This window comes from Protopterus annectens, chromosome 7.part0 (assembly GCF_019279795.1).
Source record: "Protopterus annectens isolate FY-2018-M chromosome 7.part0, PAN1.0, whole genome shotgun sequence".
In the NCBI taxonomy this organism is placed as follows: domain Eukaryota; kingdom Metazoa; phylum Chordata; order Ceratodontiformes; family Protopteridae; genus Protopterus; species Protopterus annectens.
In genome coordinates, this window is record NC_056739.1 from 1970078565 (window position 1) to 1970097452 (window position 18888).

The 18888-nt window shown below is 40.9% G+C and overlaps 1 protein-coding gene across 3 annotated transcripts in view; it reads left to right on the plus strand.

The window, feature by feature from the left end:
• The window catches only part of LRRC28 (leucine rich repeat containing 28), a 1318547-nt gene that overhangs the window by 150934 nt on the left and 1148725 nt on the right, over positions 1-18888 (plus strand). For 2 of the 3 annotated variants that reach the window (XM_044078388.1, XM_044078386.1), the window contains exon 2: positions 657-887. In XM_044078388.1, the coding sequence (XP_043934323.1) occupies positions 720-887 (168 nt within the window). In that variant the 5' untranslated portion in view covers positions 657-719. Of the gene's footprint in view, positions 1-656; positions 888-18888 lie in introns of those variants that run through there. The other variant, XM_044078389.1, reaches the window with a different exon arrangement.

Genomic DNA, 18888 nt, shown 5'->3' on the forward strand with positions numbered 1-18888 from the left:
TTTTTTTTGGAAAATGGAAAGAGAAAAAGGAGAAACAGAAGATAATTCAAAATTAAGGACCTAAGTGGCTTGCCCTTCACAAATGTTCTCTTTGTATTAGAGTGAGCTAGTGACACTAGACTGGAATAGAGCTGGGATAGAGTTGAACAGATGGGACTGGTAGGAGTGTCTGAAGTCAAAATATGATCTCACTGTACTCAGTTGAGTGAGCAAATGAGATAGACCCAGGTGGAATGTTCAAACACAAATTTACAGGAGGGGTGGGCAATTCCAAAGCCAAGATTAATACCAAAACAAGAACAGGGATGGCGGACGGCAAACTAATTGCAGAGACAGACAGAGACCACAGTATTCTATGAAACAATTAAATAGAAAAATAAATAACTACAGAGAGACACAGACACAATTTTCAATGAAGCAATTAAATAGACAGAAAAATGAAATGCAGTACAATCTTTAACACTGCAAGTTTGTACTTAACTCAGATAGTAATGCAGTTGATTGTAGGTATGTAGCAGAAGCCAAACAACTCAGGTATTCAGCAGTAATAATGTTATAATTTTGTCATATATTTTGCCTTAACTGCATAGCTACTTTTCATGCGTTTGTGCCTTTATAATTACAAAATATTGGCAGTTTATTTTTTTCCTTTTCAGAAAGGGCCATCACTGTGCCTTGCATCAGTATAACATAGTGGCCATCGAGGTGTTGCATCGGCAATGACGTCAGATATCTGTAAGGTGATTTCAGTGGCAAGAATAAAAAAACACAAGAATCTTTTTTTAAACTACAAGAACCTAAACCAGTTTCCTTTGGAATTGCTGAAAGATGAGGGATTGCAGTATTTGGAGAGACTCTTCATGAAAAGAAATTCATTGACTACTTTGGTAAGTGCCTTTTTGTAAAATAAAAGCATTAGACTGTGTAGTTTCTGCTTTTGTTTACCAGAAAACAATGTGGTGGTTGATAGGCATTCGGAGTTATGTTTTTTAAGTATCAACCCAAAGTAATTGTCAAAATTAACAATTTAGTGTCTGCTAGATGCAGTTTTAGGATATTATAAAATTAGATGATGTTCTTGTTTCACTGTTGCAGTCTTGACTTGTGGGATTTCTTGCTTTGAAAGCCCTTGGCCGGCTCAACTACCAGAGAAAAATCTCCCACCTCCATGGGCAGTGGAATTCCTGACCGACGTCCGTACAGTTGGGTATATAGGGAGCTAGCCGACATCTTGATCACAGTCTTTTCTTGCAGTCAGAGCCTGAAGCAGTATTTCAGTGTGTCAGTTAGTCTGCACGAGAGAGAAATCGTCTGGAAGCTAAGTACCCCATTGGGGAGGTTTTTTTTCTTGGCTTAATTCATGTCAGATAAGGTTAACAATTGTCTCTAAGCAAATTCCACACTAAGACTTCCATTCACTTTGTGTTACCTGTTTAGGCCCAGATCATGACATGCCTAACTGCCGTTTCTGTGCCCATTTTCTTCAGTCTTTCTTGCTGCGTGGTGCCTGAAGGAGAAGCATTTCGCAAGTGCCGGTCAGCCGACTCCTGAGATTTTCGTGTTCGAATTTCGGATCCGAAGTCTTCGATAAAGCTAAGTACCCCATTGGGGAAACTTTTTTCTTGCTCCAGACCGATGTCAGAAAAAGTAAATAATTGTATTTCTTGTGGAAAGCAAATATCTCATAAGGACTTTCATTCTTACTGTATTCCTTGCCTAGGCCCTGATCACAGTGTTTCTGGTTGTCGATTTTGTGCTAGATTTAACCAATGCACTATTAAGCATCGGTATGATTTTGCTTTAAACTATCTTGGATGCCGGTTTAATTACCCAGAAATGTCGTCGGATAGCCATCCGACTACCGGAGTTCACAAAAAATGCAAAGAAAAGGAGAGAGATAAACAACCCAGGCCCAAACCCGACAACGAAGCTTCTCCTAAGCCAGTCTCCGGTTCACCGGTTCTCAGTGAGGCGCTTTCGCAGCCCTTGACACCCGCTACATTAGAGTCGCAGGCTGCTACCGACTCTCACGTGGAGTTGGCCATGCCACTGGAAACTCAGGGTTTTGGAGCCTCGGATACTATTCCCTCAGATGGGTCCGGAGCCGCTGAGCAGGCACCGGCTTCTGAGGGTGTATTCAGACCTAAACATCTTTACATTAAACCAACTTCAGCTTCAAAGATGAAGACTAAAGCACCTTCTAAAGCAAAGAAACAAACTCAAGAGCCATGTGGACAAGCCTCTATGCCCAAAAAACAGATGCTCAGAATGGCCGAAGACTTGATTACCTTGATTAGAGGTTCCCATCCCCTCCTGATAAGAGGCCTAGGCAAGAGACTGACTATGAATCCTCAGATCAGGTTTCTATTTCTTCTGATTCCTCTTCTGATCAGGAATATTCTCTTCCCCCCTATGAGGATTCTGATGCTGAAGAATCTATACCTTCAGCTTCTCCTCCTGAGGACTATTCTTTTGGGGAAACCTTGCATACCATGAGGGAGCATTTCCACTGGGAGAGCCAAGATTTTTCAGAATCTAAGAAGAGGCTCAGGGATTTCCTTTTACTACCTCAACACAGGCCTCTAGCCACTCCACCTGTGTTAGACGTTGTAGATGATGTGTTTTCGGAGTCTAGTCTTACCCCTGACTCCTTACCACCAGCTCCTGTTAAGCCTGATAGATATTACAGGGTTCCTGACTCTCATAAATTCCTTTTTAAAAAACCTGCTGCAGACCCAGAAACTATTTCACAGGGTCCCAAAGGAGTTAAGGCTTCCACTTCAAAAAACCCTACCCCCTCTGACAGGGATTCTAGGGCACTGGATAGATGGGAAAAAAGGTTTAGACATCTGCTACCTTGGCTATAAGGGCCTTAAACTGTCAGTTTCATATGCTCAAATATCAGCAACATGTCATGGCATTGCTTAAACAGAAAATGTTGTTAAACTCTGAATGTGCAGAAAACAAGGAAATGCAAGATTTATTGCATGCAGCTGAACAAGTTGGAAAGCATACTTTGCAATGTGGTTTTGATTCTTTGGAGGCCTCCTGCAGGGCCTTAGTTACTGGTTCTGTAATTAGGAGGCATGCTTGGTTAAAGGAACAAAATCTGCCTGATCATGTCAAAGTTAAATTATTAGATGCACCTTTACAGTATGATACTTTGTTTGGTGTTAAGGCAGAAGAGGTGTTAAAGAAAATGGAGGACAAAGGTAAATCTATGCAAACTGTCAAAGATTTCTTGCAAGTACAACCACCTAGGTTTAGTAGACACTGGTCTACAAAGAATTGGTCCTTTCCTGTGTCAGACAGACCTCAAAGGGGCAGATCCAGATGCCCTAGAGGCAGATCCCAGGCGCAAGGTTCATGCAGGTCAAAGCAATGGGGTGCTTCTACCTCCAAAGTTGGAGAAGATAAATCACAGCCATACAGGAATCAGTCCCAATGACTTCCCCCTGCCTGCACCAAGCACTTTTCTTCTGGCAGCACCCTTAGGGGGAAAATTAGCACTTTTTTCTCAAAATTGGCACATTATAACCCAGGACAAGTGGGTTCTAAATATAGTGTCACAAGGCTACAAGTTCCATTTCCATACCCTGCCAAAGGCAAACGGCTGGCCAGATCTGCCAAAAAATCAATGGGCAGAGGCACAAAAATACAAGTCTCATCGCTCATGGACATGGGGGCTATTCAACAAATACCAGAACAAGAGCAAGGACAAGGATTTTACTCGACTGTTCTTGGTACCCAGAAAAGATAAGGCCTGGAGACCAATACTGGACCTATCTATTCTGAACACATTCCTGGATATACCAACATTCAAAATGTTGACTTTGCAGCAGCTTCTGCCCATGCTGGACAAAAACGCTTGGCTTGTGACTTTAGACCTAAAAGAGGCATACCTGCATGTCCCAATCAGATAATCATGCAGAAGATACCTCAGATTCAAGACTGGCTCAATGCATTGCCAATTCTCTGCACTGCCCTTTGGCTTATCCACTGTGCCCAGGGTCTTTATAAAGTGCTTGGCACCAGTAATTGCATTCTGCAGACAAAGAGGAATACAAATATATCCTTACTTGGACGACTGTCTAATTCAAGCAGAGAACAAGGACATTCTTCTACAGCATCTGGCATTTGTGAAAAGACTTCTAACATGCCTAGGGTACACAGTCAACGAAAAGAAATTAAAAACTAGTACCCTCTCAAGAGATAATATTCCTGGGTGCAAGCTTAAACACAACTGCCCAGATTGCTTATCTCACTCCAGACAAACAAAGGCAACTGGCTACCTATTTCAAAATGTTGGCAACAAAGGCCCAGTTGTCTGCAAGAAAAATCCTGCAGGCTTTGGGCTTCATGGCATCTTGCATCCTACTAATTCCATATGCAAGACTGCATATGAGGAAACTTCAATGGTACCTAAAAAGTGTTTGGACTCAACATTGCCACAGCCTGGAAACAATGATTACTCTCATTCCCTGCCTACAACAGGAGTTTCGATGGTGGGCGAAGGCCGGTCACCAGAACAAGGGACAGCCATTCACATTACCCCCAGCCAGGCAGACACTAACAACGGATGCATCAGATTATGCCTGGGGGGGCCCACATGGCAGGAAGATGCATTCAGGGCACATGGTCCTCAAACCAAATGCATCCACATATCAATCAAAAAGAGATGGTAGCTGTTCAAAATGCCCTGGCAGCCTTCAAGGACCTACTTTATCTGGGACAACTACTGATAAAGACAGACAACACCACGGTCATGTTGTATATAAACAAGCAGGGGATGCACATATTCTTACCCCCTTTGCAGACTAGCCATGACTTTGTGGGACATAGCATTGACTTACCAAGTACACCTGCAGGCACAATTCCTGCCAGGAAAGGAAAATACTCTGGCAGATGAACTAAGCAGAAACCTCATGGATCCCCTCGAGTGGCAGCTGGATCCACAAGTCTTCAGCATAATAACAAGGAATTAGGGATGCCCAGACATAGATCTATTTGCCTCCCCTTACAACTACCAACTAAAAAGATTCTGCACAAGGACTTATCACAAACATGGAATGTGGACGCCCTATCTTTCAGCTGGAAAAACCTATCAGTATATGCCTTTCCCCCACTGCCTCTCTTTCCCAAGATACTCCTGAAGGTCAGACAGGAGAAGCCAAAGATGATACTGATTGCCCCAGACTGGCCCTGCCAGTACTGGTATCCAATCCTAAGAAACTTGTCTCAATGCCCAGCTTGGACCTTACCACAAATACCTCATCTACTGTCTCAGCAAAACAATCAGATCCTGCACAGCCAACTCAGGACTTTAAACCTGGCAGCATGGCGGATAATGTAGTCATACAAAACATACCTCTCAGTAAAGCTGTAATGAACGTCATTTTGGAAGCCAGAAGGCCTAGTACTAGAAAATCTTATGCTGGAAAATGGAAGAGATTCTGTGCTTGGAACCAGGCACAAGAAACTGATTCAGCTGTACCAAATATTCCTCAGATTTTGCAATACTTAACTGAGATGCTGGACAAAGGCCTATCTTTTTCATCAATTAAAATTCATGCCTCTGCCATTTCGGCTCATTACAATACAGAGCCTCCAATCTTTTCTCATCCTTTATTAAAGCAGTACCTCAGAGGAGCCAAAAATCGAAGGCCTCCAAGGAGATCACCAATATCTGCATGGGACCTCAACTGTGTCTTGGAAAAACTCACCCTGCCTCCTTTTGAGCCAGCTGCTACTGCTGATATAAAGTTTTTATCTTGGAAAACAGCTCTGCTCCTAGCAATAACTTCTGCAAGACGAGTTTCAGAGCTACAGGCACTCATGGCTGTGGAAACTTTTTATCATTTTTTATCCAGACAGGGTCTCTCTGAGGACAAACCCTACGTTTATGCCTAAGGTGGTGTTCAGTGTGGCTCTTAACCAAACAATTCATCTGCCAACTTTTTATCCAAATCCACAGAACAAGGGGGAGAGAATTCTGCATTCTTTGACATACACAGACAGCTTAGATTCAACTTGGACAGAACTAAAGCTTTCAGGAAGACAGAGCAATTACTAGTGGCATATGTTGCAGGATCTCACGGAAAGGCTATTGTTTCAAAGTGGATAGGCCACTGCATTCATTTCTGCTATTTTCACCATGGCAAGCCAGTGCCCAAGGACATTAGGCCACATTCAACCAGAGCTGCAGTCACTTCAGCAGCCTTTCTCAGGGGAGTACCAACCAAAGACATTTTAGAGGCTGCTACTTGGAGTTCAGTGCACACTCTACTCTAAATCCAGGGCAGGCTTTGCCACTGCAGTTCTGCAAAGCCTCATAGCTGCTCCTAATACTGTTTAGCTCCAGCCTCTCAACCATAGCTTTGGGACTCTACCCAAATGTAATGACTGCAACAGTGAAACACGAAGAACATAGTACAGTTGTGTACACTTACCATAATTGTAGATGTTCGAGTGTATTCACTGTTGCAGTCCAGGTTACCCACCCACCATCCCCCCACCATCCCCCTTTCTTTTGATGGAACCTATCTTTCCTTCTCTGATTTATACAACCTATGTGGTGTATTTGCTTGTAGATGAAGGTAAAGTTTATATTGGTGCATGTATTTTTATATATATATATATATACATTTTGGCTACCTTTTTAGGGGGCACCTGACATCTGGGGCAAGAAAAACTGAAGAAAATGGTGTTGGCTGCTTTTTTTATACCCCTGACGACCTGACGTCAGGGAAGGGGCGATAGCAGCCGATGCAGGACCCAGGACTTTGGAATTCAGGCCAACTGAGGGCAACCTGCCAGCAGGATTACCCAAATGTAATGACTGCAACAGTGAATACACTCGAACATCTACATTTATGGTAAGTGTACACAACTGTACTTTCCTTCTAGTCAAAACAGACAACACCACAGTCATGTGGTACATAAACAAGTATGGGGGCTCTCATTCCAACCGTCTATGTCACTTTACAGTGCAGGTTTGGGAGACCTCATCTCTTGGCACAATCCCTTCCAGGTGCTCAAAATACAGCAGCAGATCACCTCAGTAGAAATGTAATGTATTCTATGCATGGAAACTGCATCAGGAAACATTTCTCAGCATAGTCAAGAAGGAAAATGCTCATCTGAAAAGATTCTGCTCCAGGAGCAAACTACTGTCAGCCTGGAAGACGGATGCATTTTTCTTTCCTTTGGATTTACCTTTTAATTTATGCATTGCCCCCTTGCCTGTACTTCCTCGGGTGCTTCTACAAATATGGGAGGAGGGGCCAAGGGTAATACTGATAGCCCCAGGCTGGCCCAGGCAAGATTGGTATCCTCTACTACTCAAGCTAACCAACGAGAACCCACGGCAGTTATCTCAGAGGGTGATCTTCATGACTCAGGACAAGGGAAGGATTGTACACCCCAGCCTGCAAACACTCAAACTCTCAGCGTGGATTACCCCAGAGCATCCAGGACTGAGTCTGCCTAAGCCAGCAAGTTCATGACATTCTAAAGGAGGCCAGAAGGTCTATTAGTAGGAAATCTTACTCTGGCTAAATGGAGAAGATTTTCTAAGTGGTGTTAACAACAGGGCCACAATCCTGCTTTAGCCAAGATCTCCATCACCCTAGATTATCTGGCTAGTCTGGTTGACAAGAGTCTGTCCTATTTTTCTGTCAAAATTCATGCCGCTGCCATTTCAGCCCACATCCCTGTTCTTCCTCCTTTATTTTCACCCCCCCCCCGGCTAAGGCAATTCCTTAGGGAGGTGACCCACATCAGACCTCCCAGGAGGCAACCCACCCCTCCGTGGAACCTCAGTTGCGATCAGGAAAAATTGACTCCACTTCCTTTCAAACCAGCGGCTTCTGCTAACTTAAAGTTTCTTATTTGGAAAACTGCTTTTTTGCTAGTTATCACCTCTGCTAGGAGAGTCTCTGAACTGCAGGCTCTCATGGGCAGGAACCATTCCTCATCTTCCTTCCAAATAGAGTCTCCCTCAGGGCTAACCCTTCCTTTATTTCCAAGGTGGTCACTGACACATCCTTGAGTCAAACCATACACCTGCCCACCTTCTTTCCCAATCCTCAGAACCAAGGGGAAAAATCCTACATTCCTTGGGTGTGCATAGGCATCTCCATTACTTTCTTAACAGAACTAAAACCTTGAGAAAATCAGACCTACTCTTTGTGGCCTTTGCCACCAGTTCTGTATGGAAACCAGTTTCCAAACAGGCTATTTCCAAATGGATCTCACTGTATTTCATTTTGTTTCAGTCATCATGGCAAGAAGCCATCTGAGGCTTCTAGAGCTACTGTTACTTCTACTGCCTTTCTAAAAGGAGTACTTATCAAGGACATCCTGGAAGCTGCTACCTGGTCTTCTGTCCATACCTTCACAAAACACTAACACTTGTCAGCCATTTCCAGGTCCAGGACAGGATTTGCCACTGCCTTTCTGCATGGCATCCTCTCCTCTCCCTTAATCTTCCTTCCACTCTCCCTTCAGCTTTGGGAATCATCCCACAAGTCAGGACTGCAACAGTGAAACACAAAGAACATAGTACAGTTGTGTACACTTACCATAAATGTAGATGTTGTAGATGTTCAAGTGTATTCACTGTTGCAGTCTTCTTTCCCTTCCCTCTTAGCCTACATGGTAGTCTGGTTCAAACTTCTTCTCAAGCCAAGGGGAACACCTGTTTTCTTTTTTCCCCTTCTCTTGCTTAGGTTCTGTGTCTTAGGTCTTTTGCGATAGGACCCGTCTTGGGGACTCCTACCTTCAAGGGGGCAAGATAAAACTGATATCATGATGTTGGCTGTCTCCCTATTTACCCAAGCATACTGAGATTGGTCAGGATGTCCACCAGCCCATGGAGTAGGGAGATTCTGTAGTAGTCGGGCCGGCCAAGGGCTTTCACTGCAGGAAATCCCACACGTCAGGACTGCAAAAGTGAATGCATTAAAACATCTACATTTATGGTAAGTGTACACAACTGTACTTTCCTGGGCTCTTAAGAGAGAGCAAACTTAAGAGTTAAACTACTGATATGGTGCCTACCTTATGGTGCAACTCCCTTGAATAATTGCAGCTTTTAAAGTATACAGTCACACATTTGGTATATACCATGGCACTTTGTGGAATATTACAGCATTTATCTGACTAGAATAGGTGAGCAGTTTCTTAATAAAAAAAACTTTGTAAACTTTAAGTACCCATCTACATAATTTTACTGATTTCCTCTCACTGACATCACTCAAGGGCTTGAGTGGGGCTTTGTCCTTAGACTTTAAAGCTGTACACGCACTGTAGTGCACCTGTTGAAGTCTGTGGATGCAGCCACATATTGCTCTTGGTGATGTCAGTAGAAGGACTAAGTTCAGTGAATTTTTCAGTGACATCATAGAGGGAAAAATAAAAAAATTACCAAAGTATTTAAGGACATAGTTTAAAATAGGCAAGGATAGCAAGTAAGTGCATCTCGGTACTGGAGGGCATCACATGCTGTGCACTTTAAATTTGTATCCAACTTGAGTCCCTGTTCACATATAATTCTTAAGTGACGTTTATTCTTTTAGAAAGTTAATACCTAGATTTACAATTTAACAGTACTCTGAAATGTTCATTGCCTGTATTTTTACCCTGACAATGTGACCTTAATGTATGACCCCCCCCCCCCCCGCAGCTTATGACCTCCATCTAGCCTTCTCTCAAAAATATTTTGGCCTGGGATAACTTTTAAATGTGGCTTGGGCTAATTTTAGTTGGAGGCATCATTGTTTCTTGTTAATCTTTTTTTTCTTGTTGCTGTGCCTGACATTTGGAATCTACATTAATTAATTTTTTTTTTTTTTATTCCTCCCAGGACTTACCCAGTGGTGCCCCTACCTTCATCCATTCAGCCTATTCAATCTGTGGAGATGGGGGACAAGTAACTCATGTCTAGGCAAGAACCTATGACTTATGCGTTTCTACTGAGAATCTCAACTAGTGCATCAGCCCAGAGGATAGAGTATATTGATAGGGAGCTGGCCAACTTCTTCACTATACAAGCCCAAGACAACACCATAGAAGTTGTCCCACACACTAAATTACTAGTATTATAGATATAAACCTTAACTTTGATCTACACGTAAACTATAACATCAAAAAAAAAAAACACACACCAAAAGCTTGGTGTGCTCTACAGGCACCAACACTTTCTTAGCCTCTCTCTTAGACAAACCCTTGCAAGGACCTTTTTATTACCCTCTCTCTTCACTAGACAAACCCTTGCAAGGACCTTTTTATTACCCTCTCTCTTCACTAATATCCAAAGTTCTACAAAATCCAAACTTGATATGTGTTATACCAGAATAGCCAAATTTGCCACCAAGGCCAAATTCTCATCCCACCACTGTAAGTCACTGAAACAGTTAGGGTGGCTGGAACTCCCCCACCATCTCTTATTCACCCAACTAACTACAGTGCACAAAATGATCTACAGACCCACAGACTGTCCTGCTCTCTCAACTCTGCTTGCCAAATACCATCCTGGCAGGCATCTAAGATCTGAAAATCATCTACTTCTAAAAGTAGATAAGCCCACCTTACCTGCTGGTCAACTCCTCTATTCCCTCACTGTCACCGGACTATGGAACTCACTTCCACCTTCTATAAGAAACACAGGCAGCACCACCTTGTTCAAACAAATACTAAAAAGTCATCTCAATGCTTCCTGGCTATGTTCCTGCTCTATAACCTAACCTCTTCTCTCTCCTTATATGATTACTAAACTCCTCTGTCTTTTGCCACTAGTGACTGATGATACTTTCTTCATATTTATTTTTTATTTTTATCTTCACTTGTTGATACTGGTACAATAATACTGATTAATATATCTCTGTTTATACCTCTCTGATTGAATTAATTGAATTCTGCTTTGATGTATATTTTCTGTATATATTACTATAATCAAACTGGATTCCTGCTTTTATGTATATATTCTGTATGTGTTACTATATTTACTACCTGTAACACTATTTCTACTAATGCACCAATTAAGGTTTATATTTTTTCTTTGTCTATGTTCTTGTTGGAGCTTTTCTCCCTGGGCCTCCACTGAAAAGGGGCTCTTTTAGGCCCAGTGGACTTTCCTGGTAAACAAATGCATTAAATAAATAAAATAATTTGCTAGTCCTGTGGGGTGGCCTACCCCCTCATTCACAAACAAACAGCCCACCGTATCTGTTTTGAGTTTTGGTGCTTGCTGCCTTCTGAGAGGATGCTTTCCTCCACACACTGAATTTCTCTATCAGTATCAGTGTGAGTGCAGTTGGCTTCATGTGCTTGCTAAGCCAGTACTCCATGTGGAGTTTCTAGGTGTCATTCATGGGATGAGCCAGAATCTCCACCCAGGATGGGTGAGCCAGCAACAGCTGGTCACTCCCATCCCCCAACCAACTTCTCCAGGTTCCTGATCTATTTTTCAAACTTTGGTTGCCTGCAGCATAGTGAGGGCTTTATTTCCATATGCCACAGAACTGGCTAGGATCTGCATCAATTATTGACTTTTTTATTTTTGTCTTCCTCCTTACCTTATTATTACGAGGAACAATTCTGCTTAATGGTATCCCCTGTAAGGCAATGCAGACTTGCAGGTATGTTCTAGTACTTCCTATAGAGATTGAGTTATCCTGGCTAGGTATTTATTGCTTTCAAATGTGTTTTAGTGTTTTGACTGCTTATTGCCAATCTAGTATGATGTGCTCTTGCAGTAATTAAATAGCTGCTGGCTGTGATGGCTGTTCAGTTGTCACTAAATTGTTAAAATAGATAATCTGCAGTGCAGTAATTTTAGCTACTTGTTACACAGCAATTGTCTGTTTGCTTCGTTGTTGCTAATTCATTTTGCTGCTACTGTGTTTTATGAGTTCTTAGGTTTATAGGTTCTTAGTAAGCTTACAACCAAGGAATCAATTGAGAAGCTCAGCCACATCAACCAGTAACTGGTGGGATAATAATAACGTTCCCCATTAAGCAGATTTTCCCATCCTATCCCAAGTGAAAATTTTGTGGATTTTTTTTTTTTTTACATTTTATCTTTTATATAATTTTATCATTACTTACCCATTTTCAGTTTCTTGTGAAGTGCAGTGGGTAAAAGCACTATAATGAACCTGATGTTGAAGTTGGCATGACTGTTTCTCCTTATGTTCTGTTTGTTTGGCCAGCCCTTTGATGCTTCTGCTGTTTTTGAGTTGACATTGCCACAGAAATATGTCAAAGTCCTGTAACAAAAAAACAAACTTACATAGGTTGTGGCATGGGAAGATATGTGTTCAAATTTTTTTTTTTTTGTAGAGTTACACTTCAGGAAACTGGTTTTGTGTGTGTGTGTGTAATATACATATATACACACACATACACATATATATCCACATAAACCTCACAGCCATTCCCAAATAGAATTGCTTGTTTCTGTGAGCTGTTCTGAAGGAATCAGTGAACCATTTGCCTTTTGCTGTAACAGTTATTATATTATGCCTTAGAAGGCAAAATGGAAGAAAGTACAGGCCCCATACCATGACAGTGTTTGGTTTTGAATAAACCTAAAAGCCTGCACTCATAGCCACTACTTTAATAATATGAAAGGCAGAAGTTCTAAAGCTAGCACTTAATGTAAATTTAGGATTACAAAAAATGCTTGTCCCATTTCCATTTCTAAGTTAAAATGTAAGAGTTTGTAGAGGCAGAGCCAAATTTTGTTCACTATGTGAATGGGTTCAAGCTCCCAGCTAATTAGTGAGGTATTGTGAAAAATAGCATCAATAATCGTATGGTAAGTTTAAAATTCAGTGCCCAGTCTGGTTGTGAGCCTCATTTTCAATGTATTTTACCAGAGATAAAATAGTTGCCATCTTGTAATAGTAGTAAAAGGTCCCTTGGATTGAAAGGCCCAATATGTGAACTGCAACAATAGGATGACCAAAATATGTGCATGTAGTTTGGAGATAACCACTTTTCATAAGAAACAGCCTGAGGACCAACTTCTTTCAGTAGGAAATATGTTGAGAGACTGTAATAAATGAGACAAAGTATTCATTCTGTGAACATTCACTTGTCAAGCAGCAAAAGCAAATGATTGGCCTTTTTGTCTTAATTAGAATCAAGTTATCCTTTGAAGAGGTCACACGCATTATTTTGTTTATTTATTTACTTATATATTTTTTATTATCGTCTAATAATTGGGACTGAGGAAAACATCCAAGTCCTTTTGACCATTGGGGGGACCTATCCATTTCCTAGATGTGAGAATACTTCAAGATAACACAGAATCAAGAAGAGAACACTTGATCTATCCTCATTTAATTTGTAATTGGTAAATTTACTGCAAGTCCCAGTGATCTGCAAGACAGAGGCAAGAAAAGATAAATGGAAAACTTAGGGTAATTACAATAACTTTTGCATGTGTTAGAAGCCCTGTCTTACCCCATAGTTAATAGGGAAAGGCATTGAGTACCCACCACTGGTTCTAATTTTGATGCTGAGGCGAGGGTATAATTATTTAATCCAATTTATAAAGCCTTGAGGAGAAACCCATAACTTCAAGTTTAAAGAACAAGAAATTTTAGCTAACTAACTTGGACAAATGTTTTCTTTATATAAAGGAATGCAGATACTAAAGGATCATGGCAATTTTATATATATATATATATATATATATATATATATATATATATATATTGAGAGTATATAGAGAGTTGTACTAACTTGATCAGAAGGATTACAACAGTTGACAAAACGAGTCTATTATAGACTTAAGAGACCACCTCCAGATTATTTCTACGTGGTAAGGCCACTATTTTGGCAATAATTTTGTTTTTTTTAATGAATAATGAAATAAGATTACAAGATAAAGACAGAGATCTGTTTGCCAGGTTATTCTGATATAGGTTTCCAGAAACAAAGTGCGACAAGAGTGAATGTGTGATGAATACAGAAAAGAATTGTAGCACTTAAAATAACTTTATGATGTGATGATCTGCCCATAAGTATACATTTACGGACTACCGAGATGTGGTTGGATGATAACTTTGGCCCTTATTTGGCCTCTGCCATTCCATCTGGATTATTTGTATTGCAGTGCCCTAGGAGGGGGTAGGATTGAGGATGGGCTGGCTGTTTGTGGAGGTCCTGAGCTGTGGCTGTAGGAGACAATTTTTTTTTGAATATATTTTAGTTGCAGGAGCAAATTTTAAGTTGTTCCTCTTTTACCATCTACCCAGTTATGTGGGGACATTCCTAAAGGAGTTTTCAGACTTCCTCCTTGACTAAACTGGTCATGAATGCATAATTATGCTTGGTGACCTTAACCTCCAGTTTGATTATGAGCCAGTGGCTGTCATTCAAGAATTTAGTTGTGTAATAAAAGGATTTGTTCCATTACAACCATAAACACAAACCAGGAACACAATAGAGGCAGATGAATAGTCTTCAAAGGAACCACAGCTTGTATCAGACACAAACAAACTTTATTGTTAAACACTTTCATTCAAAAGAACTTCATCAGAACATTGCATTATAGAAATATACTCTCTTAAATACCCCTCAACTCATGTCACATGCATAAAAACAACCAATAATGACTAAAATACATTAATATGCAACCATTTAAAAAACTTATACATTATATTAAATATAATTGTATAAAACTAACTCTTACCATAAAATGTTAACGTTCGTAGTAAACTAATAGAGCAGGAATCATTTAAACCTTGCCAGTTGCATGCATTTAGTAACAATTGCCATTTTAATTCAGTTTTATCTAGATGTTCGTCAATGACCCACCCCTGGGCATCTTTTTAACCTGTTCAGTTATTAAAAAATTAAAAGTATGTCTGTCATATTTCTCAATATGTTTGTCTGTAAAGAGTATTATTAATTTTTTTTTGTTTTTAATATCTAAAAGATGTTCATATACTCGTCTTTTAAACTGTCTGCTGGTCTTTCCAACATAAAATGCATTGCACTGAGCCAAATATACAACATTTGTAGTGTTACAAGTAAAATTGTCTTTTATAAAATTTATCACTGGTGTTCACACAGTGGCACGAATAATTACCACATCTTTTAGTGCCCATGCTCTGCCTATTGTTGACATCACTATTTTTCCTTTCCAAACAAGTTTTTAAACATTTCCCTTTTTATATACTATCACAGGCTTTTCACCAACTTTGTCAATAAAATCAACATCCTTAAAAAAATCTTCCCAATTTTTACATAAACATTCAACTGTACAGTGACTGTGTAAGGAAAAACTAGTGATAAAACTATTTTTGTAAGATGCCACCTGACCAACGGGTGTTGCATCATATTCTATATTAGATTCACTAATTCCTCTTAAAATAGGTGTATATACTCCACTTTTTCTTTTAGCAACAGCTTCATTCAGTAACAGGTTATTTATGCAATGCATAGGCTGTGTCACACATTTACTTGGCCTTCCTTTTGGACGTGAATTGATGTGGAGCCAGTCTGTTGGTCTGACCATTTCTTGCTTTGCTTTGATCATGAACTCCTGCATTGTAGTCTTCTCCTCAGTCTTGAACTGAAGTTAATTCACTATACTAACCATACTTCTACAGAAAAGTTTCATCCATAATCCTTCAGTTTCTTCCAGGGTACGGTGTTAAGTCTCATGATGCATGGATTGGGGATAGCAGTAGGTCCCCCTGACCTCTTCCACTAAGTCATGTTTAGTCTGCTCCTTTTCAGAGTTGTGAACTTTGGTTTGATAATGACCTTTGTCTGCTGTGAAGGAAGGGAGACCTGTTGGAGCTTCGGAGACATTGGGGTGGGTATGTGGAGTAAGAGGCTTGATTTGATGAAGGATTATGCCATTTACTATGCAGAGATCACTTGAAAAAAAGTCATCCTTTCTATCTTGGGAAATCGTGGTGGCAGCTAATTGACTAACCAGACTCCTTTTTTTGTGGGGGGTAGGGGGTGTGCAGTCCAGCCTGCCTTACCACTTGAAGAGCATTATCTCTTCTGAATGTGAGTCTGTTGATTTTTCTTTCTGAAAAGGTTGTTGTCATCAGATCTGCTCTTTCTTCTTGATCCCATGAGCCCTGCTTTAACCCTAGCATGTCCTTCTTGAATTCCTTGGATGACATTTAGTACTCCTAATTACAATGAGATGGTCATCATTAGTTCACTGTGGCAGCAGCCTAAGCTGTATTGGGTTACATGCTAAGGATAAGACCACTGGTCAGTATTCAAAGCTGTCGCTCACCTTTTCGCCCTAACCACCGTGAGGCTTGTGGACAGCTACATATAATCGGTGATTCTGTTGCCAAAGCTTCAGAACTTTCTTAACGCTGAAGTGCATTCTCTCGGCTGGCTTCTTAGAGCTGACTGTCAGCTAGCGCTCCTTCACAGCTGGACAAATAAGTACTCTTCTGGTGAAAACCTTCCACTTTATCAATATTTTCACATAAAGCTGTGTATTTTCTGAAACATATATTTATTTATGCTAAGAAATTTGTTTTTATGGAATATCACTTTATATTTTCTATCAGAAGGTGTTTTTTCTTCTTGAAAATTTTCTGTGAAAAAGTGTGTGTGTGTGTGTGTGTGTGTGTGTGTGTGTGTGTGTGTGTGTGTGTGCGCGTGCGCGTGTGTGTGGTTTTATATCTATTGTTTTGTAGAATTGTATTTCTGAGGGCTAGACTTGTTAGTTTTGGGGATTATCACTGTATTTTGTTTAATCTAAAAACTGAATCTTGTGGCAGAAGATTCGCTACCTCACCAAAGCTCCACTTCCTGCTCTTTTTCTGGCTAACTATGGAACAGTTGTCTGACTCTTTGGTTCTTCCTTCCTTCCCCTAGCCACAAGATTAACATTGCTAAGGAGTATTTAAATGTCAGGCCGGTTTTCTCACTGCCTCTGCCATTGATGGGTGACTCTACTCTTGCCAGACCTGGTTCCTCAGACTGACTGCTCATCATTGTCTCTTGATCTCACTGGGGTAGCTCCTCTGGAAACTGGGAGTTAGGCCTGTCTATTGACTCTTGGATTGTCCTCTCTGGGCAAGGGAATACCATTCTTGTTAGTTTTTGGTAAGGGAGTGGAAGAAATTGTACTGCAGAGCTGGGCTAGGAAGCCTGAATCCTGGATAAGTGCCCCTGCTGTGTCCCTTAGGAAAAGAAAACAAAAAGTTAAGCATATAGCTTCTCCATTTCTCTGTCAGGACAGATAAGACAAGGTGGGCTTTGCCAAAGGTTTATTCCAAGATTTTGATTTTTTTTTATATCCTCTTTCTCTACCGAGTTCTAAATGAACACAAGTTCCCTGTGTACTGATGCTGATACCCAGCCAGATGAGCAGGAATTGGAGGGGAGTGTTTTTCTTAATAAATTCTCCTCAAGCTGAAGATTCTGATTCTGAAGAAAGTGTTTCTTCCTTGTTCCATCCAAAAGAGTTATATTTTTCTAAAACTTTAACTGAAATGAAAGAATTATTTCAGTGGGAAGAGAATGAAATCCCAGCCTCCCAACAAACGTATGTGGCTTGCAACTGCCTTTTCCTTAGCCTGTAGCCCTTCCTTTTGGTTTATCGACATTAGGGGATGCTTTCTTAACAGCCTGTAGTATGCCTGCCAGTCAGCCTTTTGGCCCTAAAAAGTCTGATAGGTTATACAGAGTGCCTCAGACGTATTAATATGTATTTTCTAACCCCAAGCTAGATCCTGCAATTATTCCTTATCAAAACCATGTACTGCCAAACATATTGTGATTGCCAACCCAATTCCTTCTGACAAAGGTGAGAAAGCTGTCAATAGTTTTAGAAAGTTTATTCTTCTGCTAACTTTCAGAAGGTTAAAACTCCTAGTCTTGTATGTTACAATTGTTAGAGAAGATGAAGAAGGTTAAGTTAACATTCCCTCTTCAGAGGTGTAAAGTCTTTAATAGTTTCTGCTTTAGTTTCTGGTTTTCAAGTAACCAAACATACTCTCTGAAGTTGTTCATTTGATCTTCAACTTGCTGGTTTCGGATCTGTCCTCTGATCCGACTCAGTCGAATACTCCAGCCTTGGAACTGAATGCTGAGCTCCTCCTCTCCTACCCATAATGACGAACCTTCCCTCCATTCCTCAGATCTTGTTTGCTACTTGCTTGAAGAGTTGCAGGGCCCATTGCTAAGCTCCCTCCAGGGTATCTAAGTGTTTTTTTTTACGGTGCTGTAAGTTTATTTGTTTTGAATATTTTCTCTCCTTTTCCTGTCCCTTACTTTTCCTACCTGTAAAAAAATATATATTTTTTGCAATTAGCTGGTAGATTAGAGGGCTGGAGGAATAGGTATTTTTATTTCTCTTCTTCCTTCTCCCTTTTTCCTCTCTCATTTCTTCCTGCCATGGCTGATTCTCAGCCAGCAGGCATTAGAAAATGCACAGAGTGCAGGCATAAGCTGCCTCTCTCTGATGGCCATACTCTGTTTGTAATCTTCTTAGGGGCGTCCCATCTAAATACCTATTGATCTTTCTGTGCGGGCTTTAACCAGCACATGCTGATAGACAGGAGAAATAAATTAATCTTCAGGGGGTCTTATCCCCCCCCCCCCACTATGGAATCCACTTCAGGGGCTCAAACCCCCACCGAAAAAGTGACTGAAAAGGGTAAAGATCAGGACAAGCGGAAATGATCTCCCAACAAAGTCTCTGCCCCCACGGGGGAACCTCCTGTGAAAGCCCACCTGTCTGCCTCAGCATCTCCTCAGCTCTGATCCCCTCGTTTCTCCCTGGAGGAGGCGGGTCCCTCACCCAAGTCTCTATTCTGTTGTTGCCCAGGCATCACTCCAGGCTGGGGTTGACAGCCTCTTCTGCTAGGTCCTCCGGTAGCGTTTTAG